Here is a 16,633-nt window from a genome sequence, read left to right as displayed (position 1 = left end):
GGTGTGGGGCCCTCGGGCCTCCACCTACTTGTCCTTCCGTCCCGTCGCATTTGCAAAATAGGCCCTTTCGTCAAAATCCCGAGGTTTTTCCCGAAAGTTGGATTTCGCACAAAAGCGAGACACCGGAACAGTTCCGCCGAAACAGCGTTAGTCCGTGTTAGTTGCATCCAAAATACACAAATTAGAGGCAAAACAATAGCAAAAGTGTTCGGGAAAGTAGATACGGCTTTGGACGTATCATAGACAAAGGTGGTTCTTTTTGTTTCTGAAGGGAACAAGGGAACCTACTTATCAACCATCCCATGCACTCTTCATCAATAGGTGACTCAATGTTTTATCAACCCATCTACTCTCTTGTTACCATCTTCTTTCTTTCTTTTTCTGTAGACAAAGGTGGTCCTTTTTGGTTTTTTAAGGGAACAAGGGAACCTACTTATCAACCTCCCATGCACTCTTTTATCAATAGATGACTCAATGTTTTACCAACCCATCTACTCTTTTGTTACCTCTTTTTTTTCTTTTTCTCTACACAAAGGTGGTCCTTTTTGTTTTTTAAGGGAACAAGGGAACCTACTTATCAACCCTCCGATGCACTCTTTCATCAACAGTGTGACTCAATGTTTTATCAACCCATCTACTATCTTGTTACCATCTTTTTTTTTCAGTACACAAAGGTGGTCCTTTTTCTAAGGGAACAAGGGAACCTACTTATCAACCCTCCCATGCACTATTCATCAACAGGTGACTCTAATGTTTTATCAACCCATCTACTCTCTTGTTACCATCTTCTTTCTTTCTCTCGTTTCGTAGACAAAGGTGGTCCTTTTTGTTTTTTAAGGGAACAAGGGAACCTACTTAACAACCCTCCCATGCACTCTTCATCAACAGGTGACTCAATGTTTTATCAACCCATCTACTCTCTTGTTACCATCTTCTCTTTCTTTTTTCTCGTAGACAAAGGTGGTCCTTTTTGTTTCTTAAGGGAACAAGGGAACCTACTTATCAACCATCTCATGCACTATTCATCAACAGGTGACTCAATGTTTTATCAACCCATTTACTCTCTTGTTACCTCCTTCTTTTATTTCTCTTTTTTTGTAGACAAAAGGTGGTCCTTTTTGTTTTTAAGGGAACAAGGGAACCTACTTATCAACCCTCCCATGCACTCTTCATCAACAGGTGACTCAATGTTTTATCAACCCATCTACTCTCTTGTTACCATCTTTTTTTTTGTAGACAAAGGTGGTCCTTTTTGTTTCTTAAGGGAACAAGGGAACAAAGGTGGTCCTTTTTTTTCTTAAGGGAACAAGGGAGCCTACTTATCAACCATCGCATGCACTATTCATCAACAAGTGACTCAATGTTTTATCAACCCATTTAGTCTCTTGTTACCTCCTTCTTTTATTTCTCTTTTTGTAGACAAAGGTGGTCCTTTTTGTTTTTTAAGGGAACAAGGGAACCTACTTATCAACCCTCCCATGCACTCTTCATCAACGGGTGACTCAATGTTTTATCAACCCATCTACTCTCTTGTTACCATCTTCTTTTTCTTTTTTTTGTAGACACGAAGTGGTCCTTTTTGTTTCTTAAGGGAACAAGGGAACAAAGGTGGTCCTTTTTGTTTCTTAAGGAAACAAGGGAGCCTACTTATCAACCATCTCATGCACTATTCATCAACAGGTGACTCAATGTTTTATCAACCCATTTACTCTCTTGTTACCATCTTCTTTCTTTTCTGTTTACGTAGACAAAGGTGGTCTTTTTTGTTTTTAAGGGAACAAGGGAACCTACTTATCAACCCTCCCATGCACTCTTTCATCAACAGGTGACTCAATGTTTTATCAACCCATCTACTCTCTTGTTACCATCTTTTTTTTTGTAGACAAAGGTGGTCCTTTTTGTTTCTTAAGGGAACAAGGGAACAAAGGTGGTCCTTTTTGTTTCTTAAGGAACAAGGGAGCCTACTTATCAACCATCTCATGCACTATTCATCAACGGAGTGACTCAATGTTTTATCAACCCATTTACTCTCTTGTTACCATCTTCTCTTCTTTTCTGTTTCTGCAGACAAAGGTGGTCCTTTTTGTTTTTAAGGGAACAAGGGAACCTACTTATCAACCCTCCCATGCACTCTTCATCAACAGCGACTCAATGTTTTATCAACCCATCTACTCTCTTGTTACCATCTTCTTTCTTTCTTTTTCTGTAGACAAAGGTGGTCCTTTTTGTTTCTTAAGGGAACAAGGGAACCTACTTTATCAACCATCTCATGCACTATTCATCAACAAGCTGACTCAATGTTTTATCAACCCATTTACTCTCTTGTTACCTCCTTCTTTTATTTCTCTTTTTTGTAGACAAAGCTGGTCCTTTTTGTTTTTTAAGGGAACAAAGGGAACCTACTTATCAACCCTCCCATGCACTCTTCATCAACATGTGACTCAATGTTTTGTCAACCCATCTACTCTCTTGTTACCATCTTCTTTCTTTCTTTTTTCCGTAGACAAAGGTGGTCCTTTTTGTTTCTTAAGGGAACAAGGGAACCTACTTATCAACCATCTCATGCACTATTCATCAACAGGTGACTCAATGTTTTATCAACCCATTTACTCTCTTGTTACCTCCTTCTTTTTATTTCTCTTTTTTGGTAGACAAAGGTGGTCCTTTTTGGTTTTTTAAGGGAACAAGGGAATCTACTTATCAACCTCCCATGCACTCTTTTTATCAATAGATGACTCAATGTTTTACCAACCCATCTACTCTTTTGTTAGCTCCTTCTTTTTCTTTTTCTCTACACAAAGGTGGTCCTTTTTGTTTTTTAAGGGAACAAGGGAACCTACTTATCAACCCTCCGATGCACTCTTTCATCAACAGTGTGACTCAATGTTTTATCAACCCATCTACTATCTTGTTACCATCTTTCTTTTTTTCTCGTACACAAAGGTGGTCCTTTTTTACATGGAACAAGGGAACCTACTTATCAACCCTCCCATGCACTATTCATCAACAAGGTGACTCAATGTTTTATCAACCCATCTACTCTCTTGTTACCATCTTCTTTCTTTCTGCTTCAGTAGACAAAGGTGGTCCTTTTGTTTTTTAAGGGAACAAGGGAACCTACTTATCAACCCTCCCATGCACTCTTCATCAACAGTGACTCAATGTTTTATCAACCCATCTACTCTCTTGTTACCATCTTCTTTCTTTCTTTTTTCTGTAGACAAAGGTGGTCCTTTTTGTTTCTTAAGGGAACAAGGAAACCTACTTATCAACCATCTCATGCACTATTCATCAACAGTGACTCAATGTTTTATCAACCCATCTACTCTCTTGTTACCATCTTCTTTCTTTTCTGCTTTCTGTAGACAAAGGTGGTCCTTTTGGTTTTTAAGGGAACAAGGGAACCTACTTATCAACCTCCCATGCACTCTTCAAGTAATACGTCGGTGAATGTTTTACCAACCCATCTACTCTTTGTTACCTCCTTCTTTTCTTTCTTTTCTCGTAGACAAGGTGGTCCTTTTTATTTATTAAGGGAACAAGGGAAACAATAATTATCAACCCTCATATTCACTATTCATCAACACATAAGTGCATGTGTTACCTACACATTTCCATTATTTTTCTATATGAAATTTCGTCCTTTTTTGTTTTTTAAGGTAACAAGGGAACGGACACCTACTTATCAACCCTCCCATGAACTCTTCATCAACACCTTAGTCCATATGTTACCAACACTCCCATTCGCCTTTATCAACATGTATATGGAAGCTTAACCAACACCTACATTATTATGTTACCAAGAAGGAATTGCGGAAGAAGGGAATTGTCATGTTGCAAGTCGTAGTTCATTTCATTTGCAAGTGGATTATGCTGCCCCCCTCCCTTTTTTAACCCTAAAATTTCACTAGCCCAAAAGAGAATAAGGGAATAGTTAATATATTACTACGTGAACATGTAAAGGGAATTGCCCACGTGCAGCAAGCAAAATAACGTACGACAACCCAACTTGCGTCACGAGCGGAAAGGGAATTCGCGGAAGAAGGAAAATCGGTTACGGCACGTAATCTGTGTGGTCCACAATTACCACGAAAGGGAAACGTCACGCTGTTAAGGCTTTCAAGTATTCTTTGTCTCCCCTTGTGTCGAATCAATAAATTGGGTAATACTTCCCTCGAAGACTGTTGCGATCCCCTATACTTGTGGGTCATAAATTGACGCCGTCTGTGGGAATTAGAGGCGACAAGGAGCTGATCTCGATGGCACGTTCAAGATCGTCGACTTCGTCGATAGCAAGCAACATCATGGACAGAGGTAAACAGATCGAAACTGGTCTCGTTGATTTTGTTTCTCACCCGCCCTCCCGTTTGGATGCATGTGCGTATCTAGAGGAGCCCATGGAGATGACGTTCGGAAAGTTCCACTTTCGCGTCGAGAAAGAAGGAACGTATCGTCTAGAAATTCCGATCTCGTCGGGATTATCGGCGGTCGATCCCGATTTTTCAAGCTCATCATCATCCATCGAGTCAGGCGACGAGGAGACTTCGTCGCCACGCTTCATCAGCACCAGAGCAAGCGAAAAACTCGCCAAGATCTTCAGCAACATGTCCTTCGAGTCATCCGCGGACTCCTATATGAGTGATTTCCCTATTAAATACCTTGGAGTGTCTTTACACTATGGGAAGTTGAGAAAAGAAGACTTGCAGCCGTTAATCGATAAAATCATCAAAAGAATAGGAGGTTGGTGCATCTGCTTAACAAGCATTCCCATTTACTTGTTATTTGTTGTTAAGTTATCAAAGTGGGTAATTAGGGCCATTAACTCCCAATTGGCTTATTGTTTGTGGGATAATTTATAAGGGATACAATAAATATCACTTAGCTAATTAGGAGTTGGTTACTTGCCTCTTGGATGAACCTTTGTTTACTTGCCTCTTGGATTAGGAGGTATAGTTTGGATGAGGACAATTTATGGAAACAAATTGTGGATTTTAAGTATGACACAAGAAACCCGAACATTTTCTGTTGCCATGGAAACAACTTTTCTCCTTTTCGGAAAGGGGTCATGTGGGCAGCAAGTGCTGCAAAAAATTGGGTACAAATGGGTTGTTGGCATTGGAATAAAAGTTAGATTTAGGGAATACCAATGGCTTGGAGACACTTGCCTAGCCATCCTCTTTTGAGATATTTTTTTGTGTGTAATCAACCAGGAGTGACATTTAGAGATGTTTGGGATGGGATTGACACTAAACTCACCATTAGGAGGGTTTTTGATGATAGGATGATGGAACGATGGTTCCAAATTGAGCAGACCATTAGATCCATCTTTTCTCATATTTGGAGGATGCCTTTGTGAGATTTGCATAGTTCTAGTTTTTACACTTCACAAGCTTTATGCCATGATTAACTTTAGAGGCATTACTCCGGTTTTTATTCTAGTTGTGTGGAACCTTAATATTCCTCTAGGGTACACATATTTTTACGGTTGTTGTATCACAACAAATTAATTACTAGATATAATTTGACTAAGCGTCGGAAATCTTAGACAAAACATATTTGCTATTGTCCGAAAATTAAAGTATTTACCATTTATTCTTCTCTTGTGACATTGTGAGATAATTGTGGCTGGTATTTTGGACAGTGAGGTGGTGGTGGACTTCGAGAGTTTGTCTAGACTCTGGATCAATAACAAGAGAAGTGCGGTTATCAACATGGTTAATGTTGCATTGTTGCGGAGAATGTGGAAGCACATAAATGACGTTCATTTTGGACGTTGTACCTGTTATGGGTTGCAGGTGTTGTGGATTCGCTTGGTGAAGATGATGGAAAGGTAGACTTATTTATGTCCAACAAGACATGTGGAGAAGCTGACACTCTAAGTTCAACGCCTGGAGAAGAGAGCGATTGAAGCCCCAGCGCTGTGAAGCTGAAGAAGTGGAGGTTGGTGTCATGTCCACGGATGACAGAGGTGCACTGTCGCCGGGTGGTGATTGCCACGGGGTATTCTGATGAGTTGAGATCAAAGAAAGGAGCAGAAAAGAAGTCTTTGGGAAAAGCCTGGTGCCACTATTAGAACTTGTGTCGTGTTATGGCTTCATTCCCTGTTTCCTTTATGCGTTGTGTGTTGAAAAATTGTGTTAGAGGCCTTGGAGGCTTTAGCTTGTGAGTTGGTGGCAGCAAAAGAGTGATGGTCTGTAATGAGATGAACTCAGAAATTTCATTTTCTTTTCGGAATGGAATGAGGCGGAAGCCTATGTTTCTAAAAAAACACTTCCCAAATGTTTGGGTTTGGAATATAGTGGCAATTTAGTTGCGAGTTTTTCACAGAGCAAACTCCTAAGTCAGCCCATGCTGATCTGCTCCCTTTATTTGTGTGGTGGGGCTTATGCATATTCAATGCGAGTTGTTGTGTATTTAATAACGCTTACTGGATTTTCGCACCAGCAAGATACATTTAAGTTATATGTAAGTTACAAAATTTGAAACTTACTTCTATAGACACAAATGTACATATTCAAGTTTCAAACTTTGTAACACACATACCTACATCCATTACCTACCTGCCAAACTTTTTTAAATTTTTTTTTGAGTTCTAGAAATACACTTCTTCTAGATGGGAGAAATAATATTTTTTTATTGCGGGGCCTGCTGTCCCTCACCTGCAAACTAACCACCACCACACGTTTATTCGGTGCAGGCAAGCTCGGGCTGACATCGTCCGTGTTGGTTTACACCTTTGTTAAGAGCAACTCCAATAGTATAGCAGGTTGTTAGCTATAAGCAAGATGTCATGTCATTTATACCCAATATTAGCTAATAAGTACAATAATCGGGTACAACAATGTACTACTTTCTCAATGGATGATGTACATTTTATTCACACAACTTGCCTATGAGCACGTGCTAGAGCAAGCTCTTGCATAAGAGCCCACTTACGTTATCTCTTTTCTTCACTCTCCTCCAACTAGACATAAATATATTATTTTAATCTCTGTAGCTAGCTCACTAGGATTTATTGTACTTGCTCTAACATGATCTACTTTGCTTACCAGATATCCAGTAGAGCTCTTTTACCAGTATTGATATTGTTGTACTGCTAATCTCATAGGTAATTAGTGTTGTAAATTAAATCGATTGGGAATACATCCATGCGTGAACAAACAAGAATGAATATATGTACCTTGTATGTGTAAGCCTAATACATAGTTAGATGTTAATTTTCTATGCATAATGTCAAACAATGTCTTTGTGAGCAAATGTAAGGTTGTGCCTAGCATTATATTTTCATAACTTCGACACAATGTAATATTCCCCCCGGCCTTAAATACTTTCGCAGATTTAGATAAAATATAAGCTAGAATGCATCTAGATTCATTGAACTTGGGATGTGTATTTATGGTACAGTAATTGAAAATGCAGCCTAGAAGTTCTAATCTGTAAAATGTGCTAGCTGAGTGGCAAAGCTTGTGAGTGTGCAGCCAGTCTACCTAGGGTTCGAGTTCCAAGGGAACCGAATTAAAGAATGTGCTATCTAGCGCATATAAATTCACCGTTGTTGGAGATGTCTCATCATCTATCTAACAACATATAGGCTAAAGAATGGAATCTTCCTCTGTTGGTCAACATGACCACGGTGTACAATTAATCCTATGATTCAGCAAGCCTCACACAATCCGGCGACCCCCAGTGCCCTCGCTTCAGCCTCTTATCCTCAACTGTCTGTTTGCATAGTGTGCAAATGCTTGCTCGGCACGCCCAGCAGAAGACAAATTTCTCATCATCCTACATATGGACGTCATGTAGCCGGTCAGATGCATAGAGAAGGAACCAGTGCTATATATTCAGAAAGATTATCACAAGGGAGCCGCCATGTTAATTACATGCAGTTTTAAGAGAGATATATAGGTTTCTTACCTTGAAGGTCTTTTCGCGGCACCTTGGACATTTCACGACGGCACCTAATGGCTTTAACATATTCCGCATCTGGTTTCCAAATTGCAGTTGGTCCATCTCCCTCTCCCACTCCGCCGTATCTCTAGCCTCAAATAGTCGACAGTTCCTATAGTTAATGGACAAATTTATGTGATAGTCTGTTAGACGATACTATGGACCGAGAGATAAGCAAGACAAATATCCAGGATGCCTCCCCTTGTTTGAAGGAACAGAAAGAATGTGAATGGTTTACCTGAAATGATCGTAGCCAGCGATTGCCTTGCCGCAACGGAAGCAAAAAAACTGGCCACAGTTACTACACACCATTTTGTTGCAGCCTTCACTCTTGGCGATGGCAATTCTGCAATTTGGACATAACCGAACATCCTTGTACAACTCTTTGATGTTCAGCAGTTCCTGTGCCACCTCCTTCTCAGTCATCCTGCCTGACGCCTGTGACAGTACAATAACTTAAAATAAACGACATATGGTTGATAAAAAATGAGTTTACTCCCAGTTTCCATCCAATGCTACCAGGGAAGATATTTTGGTGGCATTTTACCTTCCGGCGCTGGAGTTTCTGTTCTGGAGTTAGACACTGCTTTCCTGGATGCCATAATTCCTTGCAAAAGCCGCAAAAGGTAAACGAACATTGCGGGCATTGTGCAGTGTTATCCTCATCTTCCACACAAGCAATCACACACTTTGGGCAGTAAACCACGTCCGCCATCGAGTCTAATGCTTTCTCAAGAGCAAGTCTATCCCAACGTTCAAATTCTTCTTCGTTAAGAAGCCTCTTTAACAAGTAGTGTGGAATGGAAGTATTGCACTTGGCATCGGGGCATACTAACTGAAATAAAGTGCCTTCCTTCACATGCATGCTGCATAACGTCTCCATGCACTTCATGCAAAACAAGTGGTGACATGGAAGCTTGATGAAGTTGGAACCTAAATGATTCAAAATTAAAGTTAGTTTATGGGATAATGATCATGGATTAAGGTAATTCAGCATCCCAAGAAACTTCATTGGAAAGAAAAATATCGCAGAAATCGCATACGAATCATATAACAGATTGGCTCCTTGCTATTACTGCTGCATAAATAAGATGCCCAAGAGGAAACCGTTTTTACCTTTGGTCTGGTTAAGGCATATCATGCACGTATGGAGATCATCAAGAAAAGCTTGATAGCGTTTTTTACTACTGTAAGTGAGCATGGAAGGGATCGTAGACTCCAACGGGAGACTTCTCGAGATTGCACGTCTGTCTCTTCTATATGTTGGAGTGTCTTGACCTAACATTATCTTGCCATCAAACCAGAGATGTAACAAAGAAGAGTTGTGTATCCACTCAACCCATTGATATACCACTTCCTGTCCTGTCAGCTCTGCCCAAATGGTGTCAAGCATCTCACAAAGTTGGGAAACATTAGGCTCATCCATCCATTTAGAGGTGACTGTAAAATATGGTGGCTCTTTGCTAGGATACGACTTTGGAAATAGGCATGTCAGTATCAAAGGAGGAAGGTACTCAAAGTTGCAGGTGTAAGAGAATTCATCTGATCCAACTTTATGTTCTTTTGTGGCATCATCATCAGAACATGCTCCACATTTTGTTTTCTCATTAGCTGAAGAAAGCTTAGCACACACTTCAGCATCATCATGAAGATCGTAGCGTATGAAAATCTGTAATTAAGGTGGTAAAATTAGATGGCATTAGTTAAACCAAGATTTCCACCATCCAAGAAGAGATGAAATAGTACTAGGAATGATGGACAACACAAGTAATTAATAACCTGGAAAAAGCGGAGTCCTCCTTTGTTTTCGAATTCGACGAGGTCATCCCCATATATTGCTTCCAATGCCATCAGCTGCAACAAAGATGAAATTTGCAAATGAATGAGCCATGGACCATGGTACAATTGCATTATTTTGTTCGAGCAAGAGAAAAATAATCACAATACTAGCTTTCCGGTTTTGGCAGAATCATCTCTTAAAACGTTAACAGATAATTAGGAAGGACTCACGATCCAGTGAACAGAAAAACTGCATCGCCAGTTCGCAAATATAAATGCAGCACAGGAAAGATCAAAACTTCAATGCACTCCTTTCAATTTAAATTACTTGTGGCAGACTCAGGTAAAATGTTTCATAAAATCTGTCTAGGCTCATCAAATCTGTGACAAGTAATTTAGATCAGAGAGTACACCATTACTGAAATTTCCCAAATTAATCAGTATACCAGACCTCGTCGTCCTGTCGCTCCTGGTTGTTTCGTATCTCGTCTTCGTCAGCCTCACCCTCAGCATGAAGGCTCAGTCCCGCCGCAGCCGCGGCCATGGCGGCTTCCTCGAGCCTCGAATCCGCCTCGGCCGCCGCGACCCACGGGGAGTCCAGGTCGAGCACGTCCGCATCGGCGCCGTCGTGGCACCACACCTGCCTCGCCTCTGCCTCTACGGCCCGCGACGAGGAGGAGGAGGATGCCTCGGATGAGAACTTGGGGGAGGGGTCGCTCTGGGGTTCGAGCGCTCGCGATGTCGTGGCGCCGACGGAAGCTGTCGCCATGGCGGGAGCTCGTGATCGAGTTGTCGTTGGGTACGGATTGTAAACGCTGCTCGCTTTCGTCGCCCACACGGTGGGCTTTGTGTACCTTTTAGTAGGTGAAAAAAAATCACAATGCCTGGGCTGTGGGCCTGTGGCGCTGGGCTAGGATAATAATCCGCGAGTGATGCTGGCATACATGCCGATAATATCATGCAAACTTCCCCGAAAAAAAAAAGGTCATGCTGAACTTGTATTACAGCATAATAGTCGATCTGCTGTAGGAAAATAGCCAAATGCTTGTTTGGAAAGCCCTGTCATGTTAATATATAGACAAATAATAACTTGTATACTACAAGTTAGGCTGTTGCCATGAAATACAAGGGTTTACACAGATTGTTGAGTTTTTTTTCTCTCCAAAAGGTGGTAGAAAACCCGTGTTTAGTATTAATTTTTCAATAAATGACTGGCAATAACGAAATCAAACAATCATAAACCATCACGCCACTCCTATAAACCTGACAATGAGGGAGATAATACCATCATGGCCTTGTACCCTAAACTCACAACAACGCTTAACCCGCTAAATTCGGGGGCATCACCGAGTCAGCTTCTCGCGAACCAGGAGCACATATCTGGTCCAACAGACCATCAATGTGCACAGATGCACGCACTCGATGCCCTTATTCTACCATTGATCTATCTTTAGGACAGAGATCATAAGAATCCTCGCCAATCCTACCATTGACGCCGCCACAACGCTAGATATCGCCACCGTCTTGCGCTCGTCCATCATTAGGCGTTCATCGACGATACCCTGCTGCACAACGACGTCGAGACTTGCCGTTATCAATCTTGCAGATATGATGTTGCACCTCCTACTGGTCCATCAACTAGCATCTGCTTCAAAACGAGGCCTTAGCGAAGAAGAAGAAAGACATTGGTAGTGCCAGCCATCACAAGATTCTAGAGACCGAAATCTAGTGTTTGCCCTGGAGCAGCCCAAGTGAGGAGTGATGAATCCAACAATAATGCCTTCAACAAGGTAGCAGCAAATAGACGCCATCATCATCCACCATGACCGAAGTCAGGGCTTGGTTTTCATCATAATCACGCCTCCCCAACTCTTAGTCGGATGGATCACACCAAAGAGACGCGGATCAGCTTTGGCCCAGCCCCCAACCGCATGTGTATGCCCACACACTGCACTAATGAAGAATCTAGGAATGTACCTTTTTCGATAAAGGGAATATATTAATATCAAAAGATACCAATTACACCCAGCCTCTGCAACAATGCCCCACCCTAATGGCAGTACGGATGCACACAGCCAAAAAAGAGTAAAGAAAACTAAGAAATAAAAGTCGCGCTACAGCCTTCTAGACCTAGCAACAGCAATACAACCACCACCGTGACAACACATGAAGTACAGACTCTTCAAAAGCGACGCCTCCAAGAAGGAAACAGTGCACCAGCGCCGTCGTCGCCCGACCAAAGATCTTAGGATTTCATCCTGAAGATAGTCCCCACTCTCAAAACCATGCCTCCAACAAGAACATTGTCAGGCACAACCAGTTAAGGCCAGACCTTGGGTTTTCACCCTAAGAGGTAAGACTCTGAACTTCCCATGTGCTGCCGCCCCCACATGCATACCACTGCTGCAAGCCCGGAACGCCAAGCAGATCCCTCAGCATCACGTTGACTCGAACCTCCTTTAGCTAGTCCACCAATCCGGCTTTCATGATATTCCTTCTTCTGACTTCATCATGGACCAAAAAGTCACCTGATGTCAACACAGAATATAGCTTCGTGACGCTCCCTCCGGAACCAAACGGTCGGAATAAAAACATTGGTGCGCGCGACCGAATACCACCCGATCCAGCAAACTGCAGGCAAAATATGCACTGTTCCATTCGCCAGCGGAGCTTTCTGGAACTCATCTCTCCAGCCAGATCAAAGCAAACCGACCTCCGGTAGATCTTCATCTTCGCTTGCGAGAAATCCGAGGACCGCCACCAAAAACAAAGCAAGACCAACAGCCCCCATGCCGCCAGTCCCTCCTGCCGGATCGCCAGGGAAGAAGACGGTGGCGCGGATCATGCGTACCACCGCTGAACCGTCACCGGGGGCGGAGGCCGCCACCGCTCGACCGAATCCTCCATGTCTACCGACGGAGAGCATCAGGCCCCGGCCAAGTAGCCGTGCCGTCCGGCTTCCTCCACCGGCGCTTCATCACCTCCCATGGAACGCCACCGTGGAAACCCTCTCCTCCCCCTCGTCGTTCGACGGAAGGGGCGCCGCCACCGCCGTCGTGGCCGAGGCCGGGGCCGGGGCTATGGCCGGGCTGGGGCCGGAGCCGGGGCCATGGCCAGGGCCGAGGCCGGCAGCATCATCGACTGAGGTGCGGCGGTCCGGGGGCGGCTGCTCGGAGCGGGGCGGGTAGATCCTCCGCCGCCGCCCGGGAGGGGTGCGGGAGAGGAGGAGGCGGCGGCTAGGGTAGGGATTATAACTAAGCCTAATCGAATTAGAACCTGCTAGGAGTAGAAGTTTTCTCGACAAAAATAAAACACACGCATGTATGTTTGCCCCTCTAGGAATAGCGACAAAAATAAAACACACGCATGTATGTTTTCCCCTCTAGGAATGTACCTAGATCAACGGCCTGTCACCTCCGCCCATTGCGATCACCCCCCCCCCCCCCCCCACACACACACACGGGAAGGTAGCCGAGGGAGGCCCATTAAAAATGTCCTAAGAGACCTTTTTCGAAATGGAGGATTAGACACATGGCCTCTACATCGTAAAGATACATATGGTTTTTCTAAATTTATTCAATAAAATACGGACAAAGAGCATACATCAAAAATCTAAATCCACTACGCAACACCTACAAACCCGACAGTGGGTGAAGATCGTGTCGACATGGCCTTATGCCTAGAAAACAGCGAAATCCCCCATCAACTAGGAGCCGGGAACATGTACGCCGACACACCCCCTAAGCAAAATGGGTGCGCTCATGTGGTGTAGCTAACTCTTAGCCAGTACCTCATGCACACTCTATATAAGCTGTCACCTTCATCGAACCGCCTAACAATGTTGAGAGAAAAGATTCACACAAACTTCGTTGTTCCTATCGTCAATGCCACCACGACGCTAGACAGTGCCACCTTGTTGCATGTGTCCACCGTAACATGCTCGCAACAGAGACCCCGCTCCACCATGCCGCCGAGACTTATCATCGTAGACGGTATATGCCACTCCACTTTGGTCCCCACGCGCAAGGCACGCGGACACCGCCGCCCAGCCACCAAAGCCATCCACTTCTACGTCCAACCGATGTATGTCTCAAAAGATGATGCCCCATGGGGATGACGACACATACATCGCCATCAACTGATCCAGGAAACCCCCACAACGGCTACAACATAGACCACGCCACCCAATGGCTCCATCATCGATGGTGGCCTCCCTCGGATCTGAGGCTTCCCTCAGAATCACTAGAGCGAGAGGCGGCCCTACCTTGGCCTCCTACAAGGAATATGACACCCACGGGCGCCGCCATTGATGGAGGCATCCTCACCCACTTCAACAGTTAGACCATCGTATCCTCCTCACCTTGGACCGCCACACCCCATAGGCCAAGCAATCCGGCGACAAGAAATCGCCGCGAGGTGGAACCAGCACCACCATTGATCGGATCCCTTCGCATCGATGAGGAAGACACAAACAATGAAGGAGGTCACCTCGCTATGCGTCTAGCACCATCGCCACACACACGCGCCATACTAATGCGCCTGCTCGAGACCCCTCGCCATCCTCCCCTTGCAGACGCCGCCATCCTCCCCTCACTCGGGCTTTGCTTGACTAGGATCTGGTGGTGGCGGGAGCTGACGGCTAACCATAAATCGCCCGGGTGGGTGGGAGGGAGAACGGAATTTTCTCATGTTTTCCCCTTTTCCCCTATTCTTCGATTATTCTCTCACTAGTGAAAAGACCTTGTACCTGATTTTAATATGTATATATATCCTTTCACTGACTACTGAAAAATGTCTCTAAAAAATACTACATGAAAATAAATGCGACTGAAATAGATCGCTTCATTGGTAAGTTTGTTTTCTTGAGACCCGTCCATTTTATTTATTTTCTTGCAGGGTGTGTTTTTCTTTGTCTTTTGCCTCCTTATTGGCGTCGGCTAGGTTGTGGCGATGATGGCGCATTGGAATATGATCTCTTTGGCGTATTCATACCCCGTGGGCGTCTATTTCAGCGTCAACCAAGGGCCGGTGAGAGTTCCTTAATTTGTGCCGTCAGATTGTTTCGTTTTTAAAATAATTGGTTGGTATTAGCGCAGCTATTCGACAATTTCTTTCGTTATGAAGGGTTCTAAGTATGTGCTAGGTGAGCTGCTGCCACAACCGATATTCTTTCAGCGACTACTAGATATCCTTGTTTGTGACAAGTGACTATTGCAGTTTTTGAAGTGTACATAAGGATAACCAAACTGTCGTTGGATGATTAGGAGGGCAGTGACACCACAGCCCACCAGAGTTTAAATCCCAAATTTGACACTTTTGTGTCTCGTAAAGACGGAATATTTTTCATGTGAAAGACGACGTTCCTGTCGACAACGAGGCGCTTATGGTGACTTCGTCAATCTCAAGACCCGCCGGATCAGGACTTCGACGCAGTCTCTCGGAGGTGCTCATAGAGGTATGGTGTGCGTGTGTGCATTCGTAGGGGTGCATATGTGCGTGTATGTGTGAACGTCTTTGATCGTACAGTGTTTCACAAAAATAAAGTTTTGTACACCAGCCACGTTTGCATGTGTCCCTATCTCAACTTCCCGGTGTGATGAACAAACAAAGGAAGAAGGTGACTAGTATGATTTTTGATGTAATTCTTTTTGTTGGTCATTCAGTGTCTTGTTGTATGCCGTATATATAGTTTTTATTTCATTGATAGGTTTTAAATATAAGATGCTCTTTGAGTGTCTTTTCTAAATAAATTCTTTCGAGATTTGTGTAATATTTGACCAGATAGCCAAGATTTCCTTAGGAGTAACTGTCTGTTAAAAATACTCCTTCCGTTCTCTAACATAAATTTTCTTACAAGCTATAGTGATGATTCTTTTGTTTCTATAATGCAAATGGGTAGTACTATTCTTCCAGTTTTCTTACGTGCGCACCTCAAGTCCAAGAGTCCCCTTTCCCGATCGATCCTCGTTTCGAGATGCTACTACTCAACCATTCGCCGGTACCTTACTTGGATCTCATCTCAGGTTAGGTAACCTACCTCCATGTCATCTTCTCCGATGATGTCAGGCCCTAGTAAATCAATCATATATTCAACTAGCTCACTCTCTATGACACGACAACAAACAAATATACACTTGCAAAAGGTTGAATCGGAGAAGTAGAAAACATGAGCAGCGAATGAGAAAGGTGAAGGAGACAGGCATACTAACATACATCAGATTGTCAAAAGCACCAAAAGTTAGTGGCATATATGCACATAGTCTAAAAGCCAGAATCCAGCGGATTGGCCGCGCCGAAACGGTAGTAGGAATTCGATGATAGAACGCTTGCATCATGGTGATGGCACGCGCGGGTGCACATACTTCCTACACTCCAGTTTCTCCGTCCCAAAATATGTTGAAGTTAAAGTCAAATTTTACGGTAATTAACCATATATAAAAAAATATTAATCTTCGCAATATCTAGTGCATACGACGTGAGCATATATTTCATGATGGTTCTCATAACATATGTTTTATATTACAAATGTTTTTAAACAGAAGGCCAACGGCCCGGTCATATATATATATATATAGCCCCCACATCAAAGTCTCAACGATACAACACACCCCAGCACGTCTGGTACTTCAAAGCACACAAGCACCAACACAGGTTCCTTAACACCGCAATACAGAGTTCTACCAGATCACTACAAGGTCAACACACGCGCTACCAAACGTCCATGACAGAGGGCATTGCCAAGTAACGCTACACCGCCACGAGCTCATGTCCTCGTCGCCCCATGGAGCCGCCTAACCTCGTCCATCGCCACGTCCAACAGCCTCCGATCCGTCTGTCTGACCAGAACCCTCCAGCCCTGCATATGAATAGACATTTTGAACATAGCATCAGTCGGTTTGCCGATGAC

General features: G+C 43.6%; 1 protein-coding gene across 1 annotated transcript; it reads right to left on the bottom strand.

Moving 5' to 3' along the window:
- Positions 1-7,647: 7,647 nt before the first annotated feature.
- Positions 7,648-10,495, bottom strand: LOC124671409 (E3 ubiquitin-protein ligase RNF14-like). Its single transcript, XM_047207782.1, has 7 exons — positions 10,178-10,495; positions 9,727-9,801; positions 9,064-9,616; positions 8,495-8,880; positions 8,186-8,385; positions 7,915-8,059; positions 7,648-7,782 (listed from the first exon to the last, which is right to left on the bottom strand). Exons 1-7 carry the CDS (start codon positions 10,493-10,495, stop codon positions 7,648-7,650), a joined length of 1,812 nt encoding a protein of 603 aa, XP_047063738.1.
- Between the last annotated feature and the right edge of the window lie 6,138 nt (positions 10,496-16,633).

Source organism: Lolium rigidum, chromosome 7 (assembly GCF_022539505.1).
Source record: "Lolium rigidum isolate FL_2022 chromosome 7, APGP_CSIRO_Lrig_0.1, whole genome shotgun sequence".
Taxonomy (NCBI): Eukaryota; Viridiplantae; Streptophyta; class Magnoliopsida; order Poales; family Poaceae; genus Lolium; species Lolium rigidum.
This window is presented reverse-complemented; position numbering and strand designations above follow the sequence as displayed.

Coding starts and splice junctions, on each gene's coding strand:
- LOC124671409 (XM_047207782.1), bottom strand. CDS start 10,495: ATGGCGACAGCTTCCGTCGGCGCCACGACATCGCGAGCGCTCGAACCC. Junction 9,802..10,177: donor AGGAGCGACAGGACGACGAG/GTCTGGTATACT, acceptor TCTTTGTTGCAG/CTGATGGCATTGGAAGCAAT. Junction 9,617..9,726: donor GAGGACTCCGCTTTTTCCAG/GTTATTAATTAC, acceptor CCTTAATTACAG/ATTTTCATACGCTACGATCT.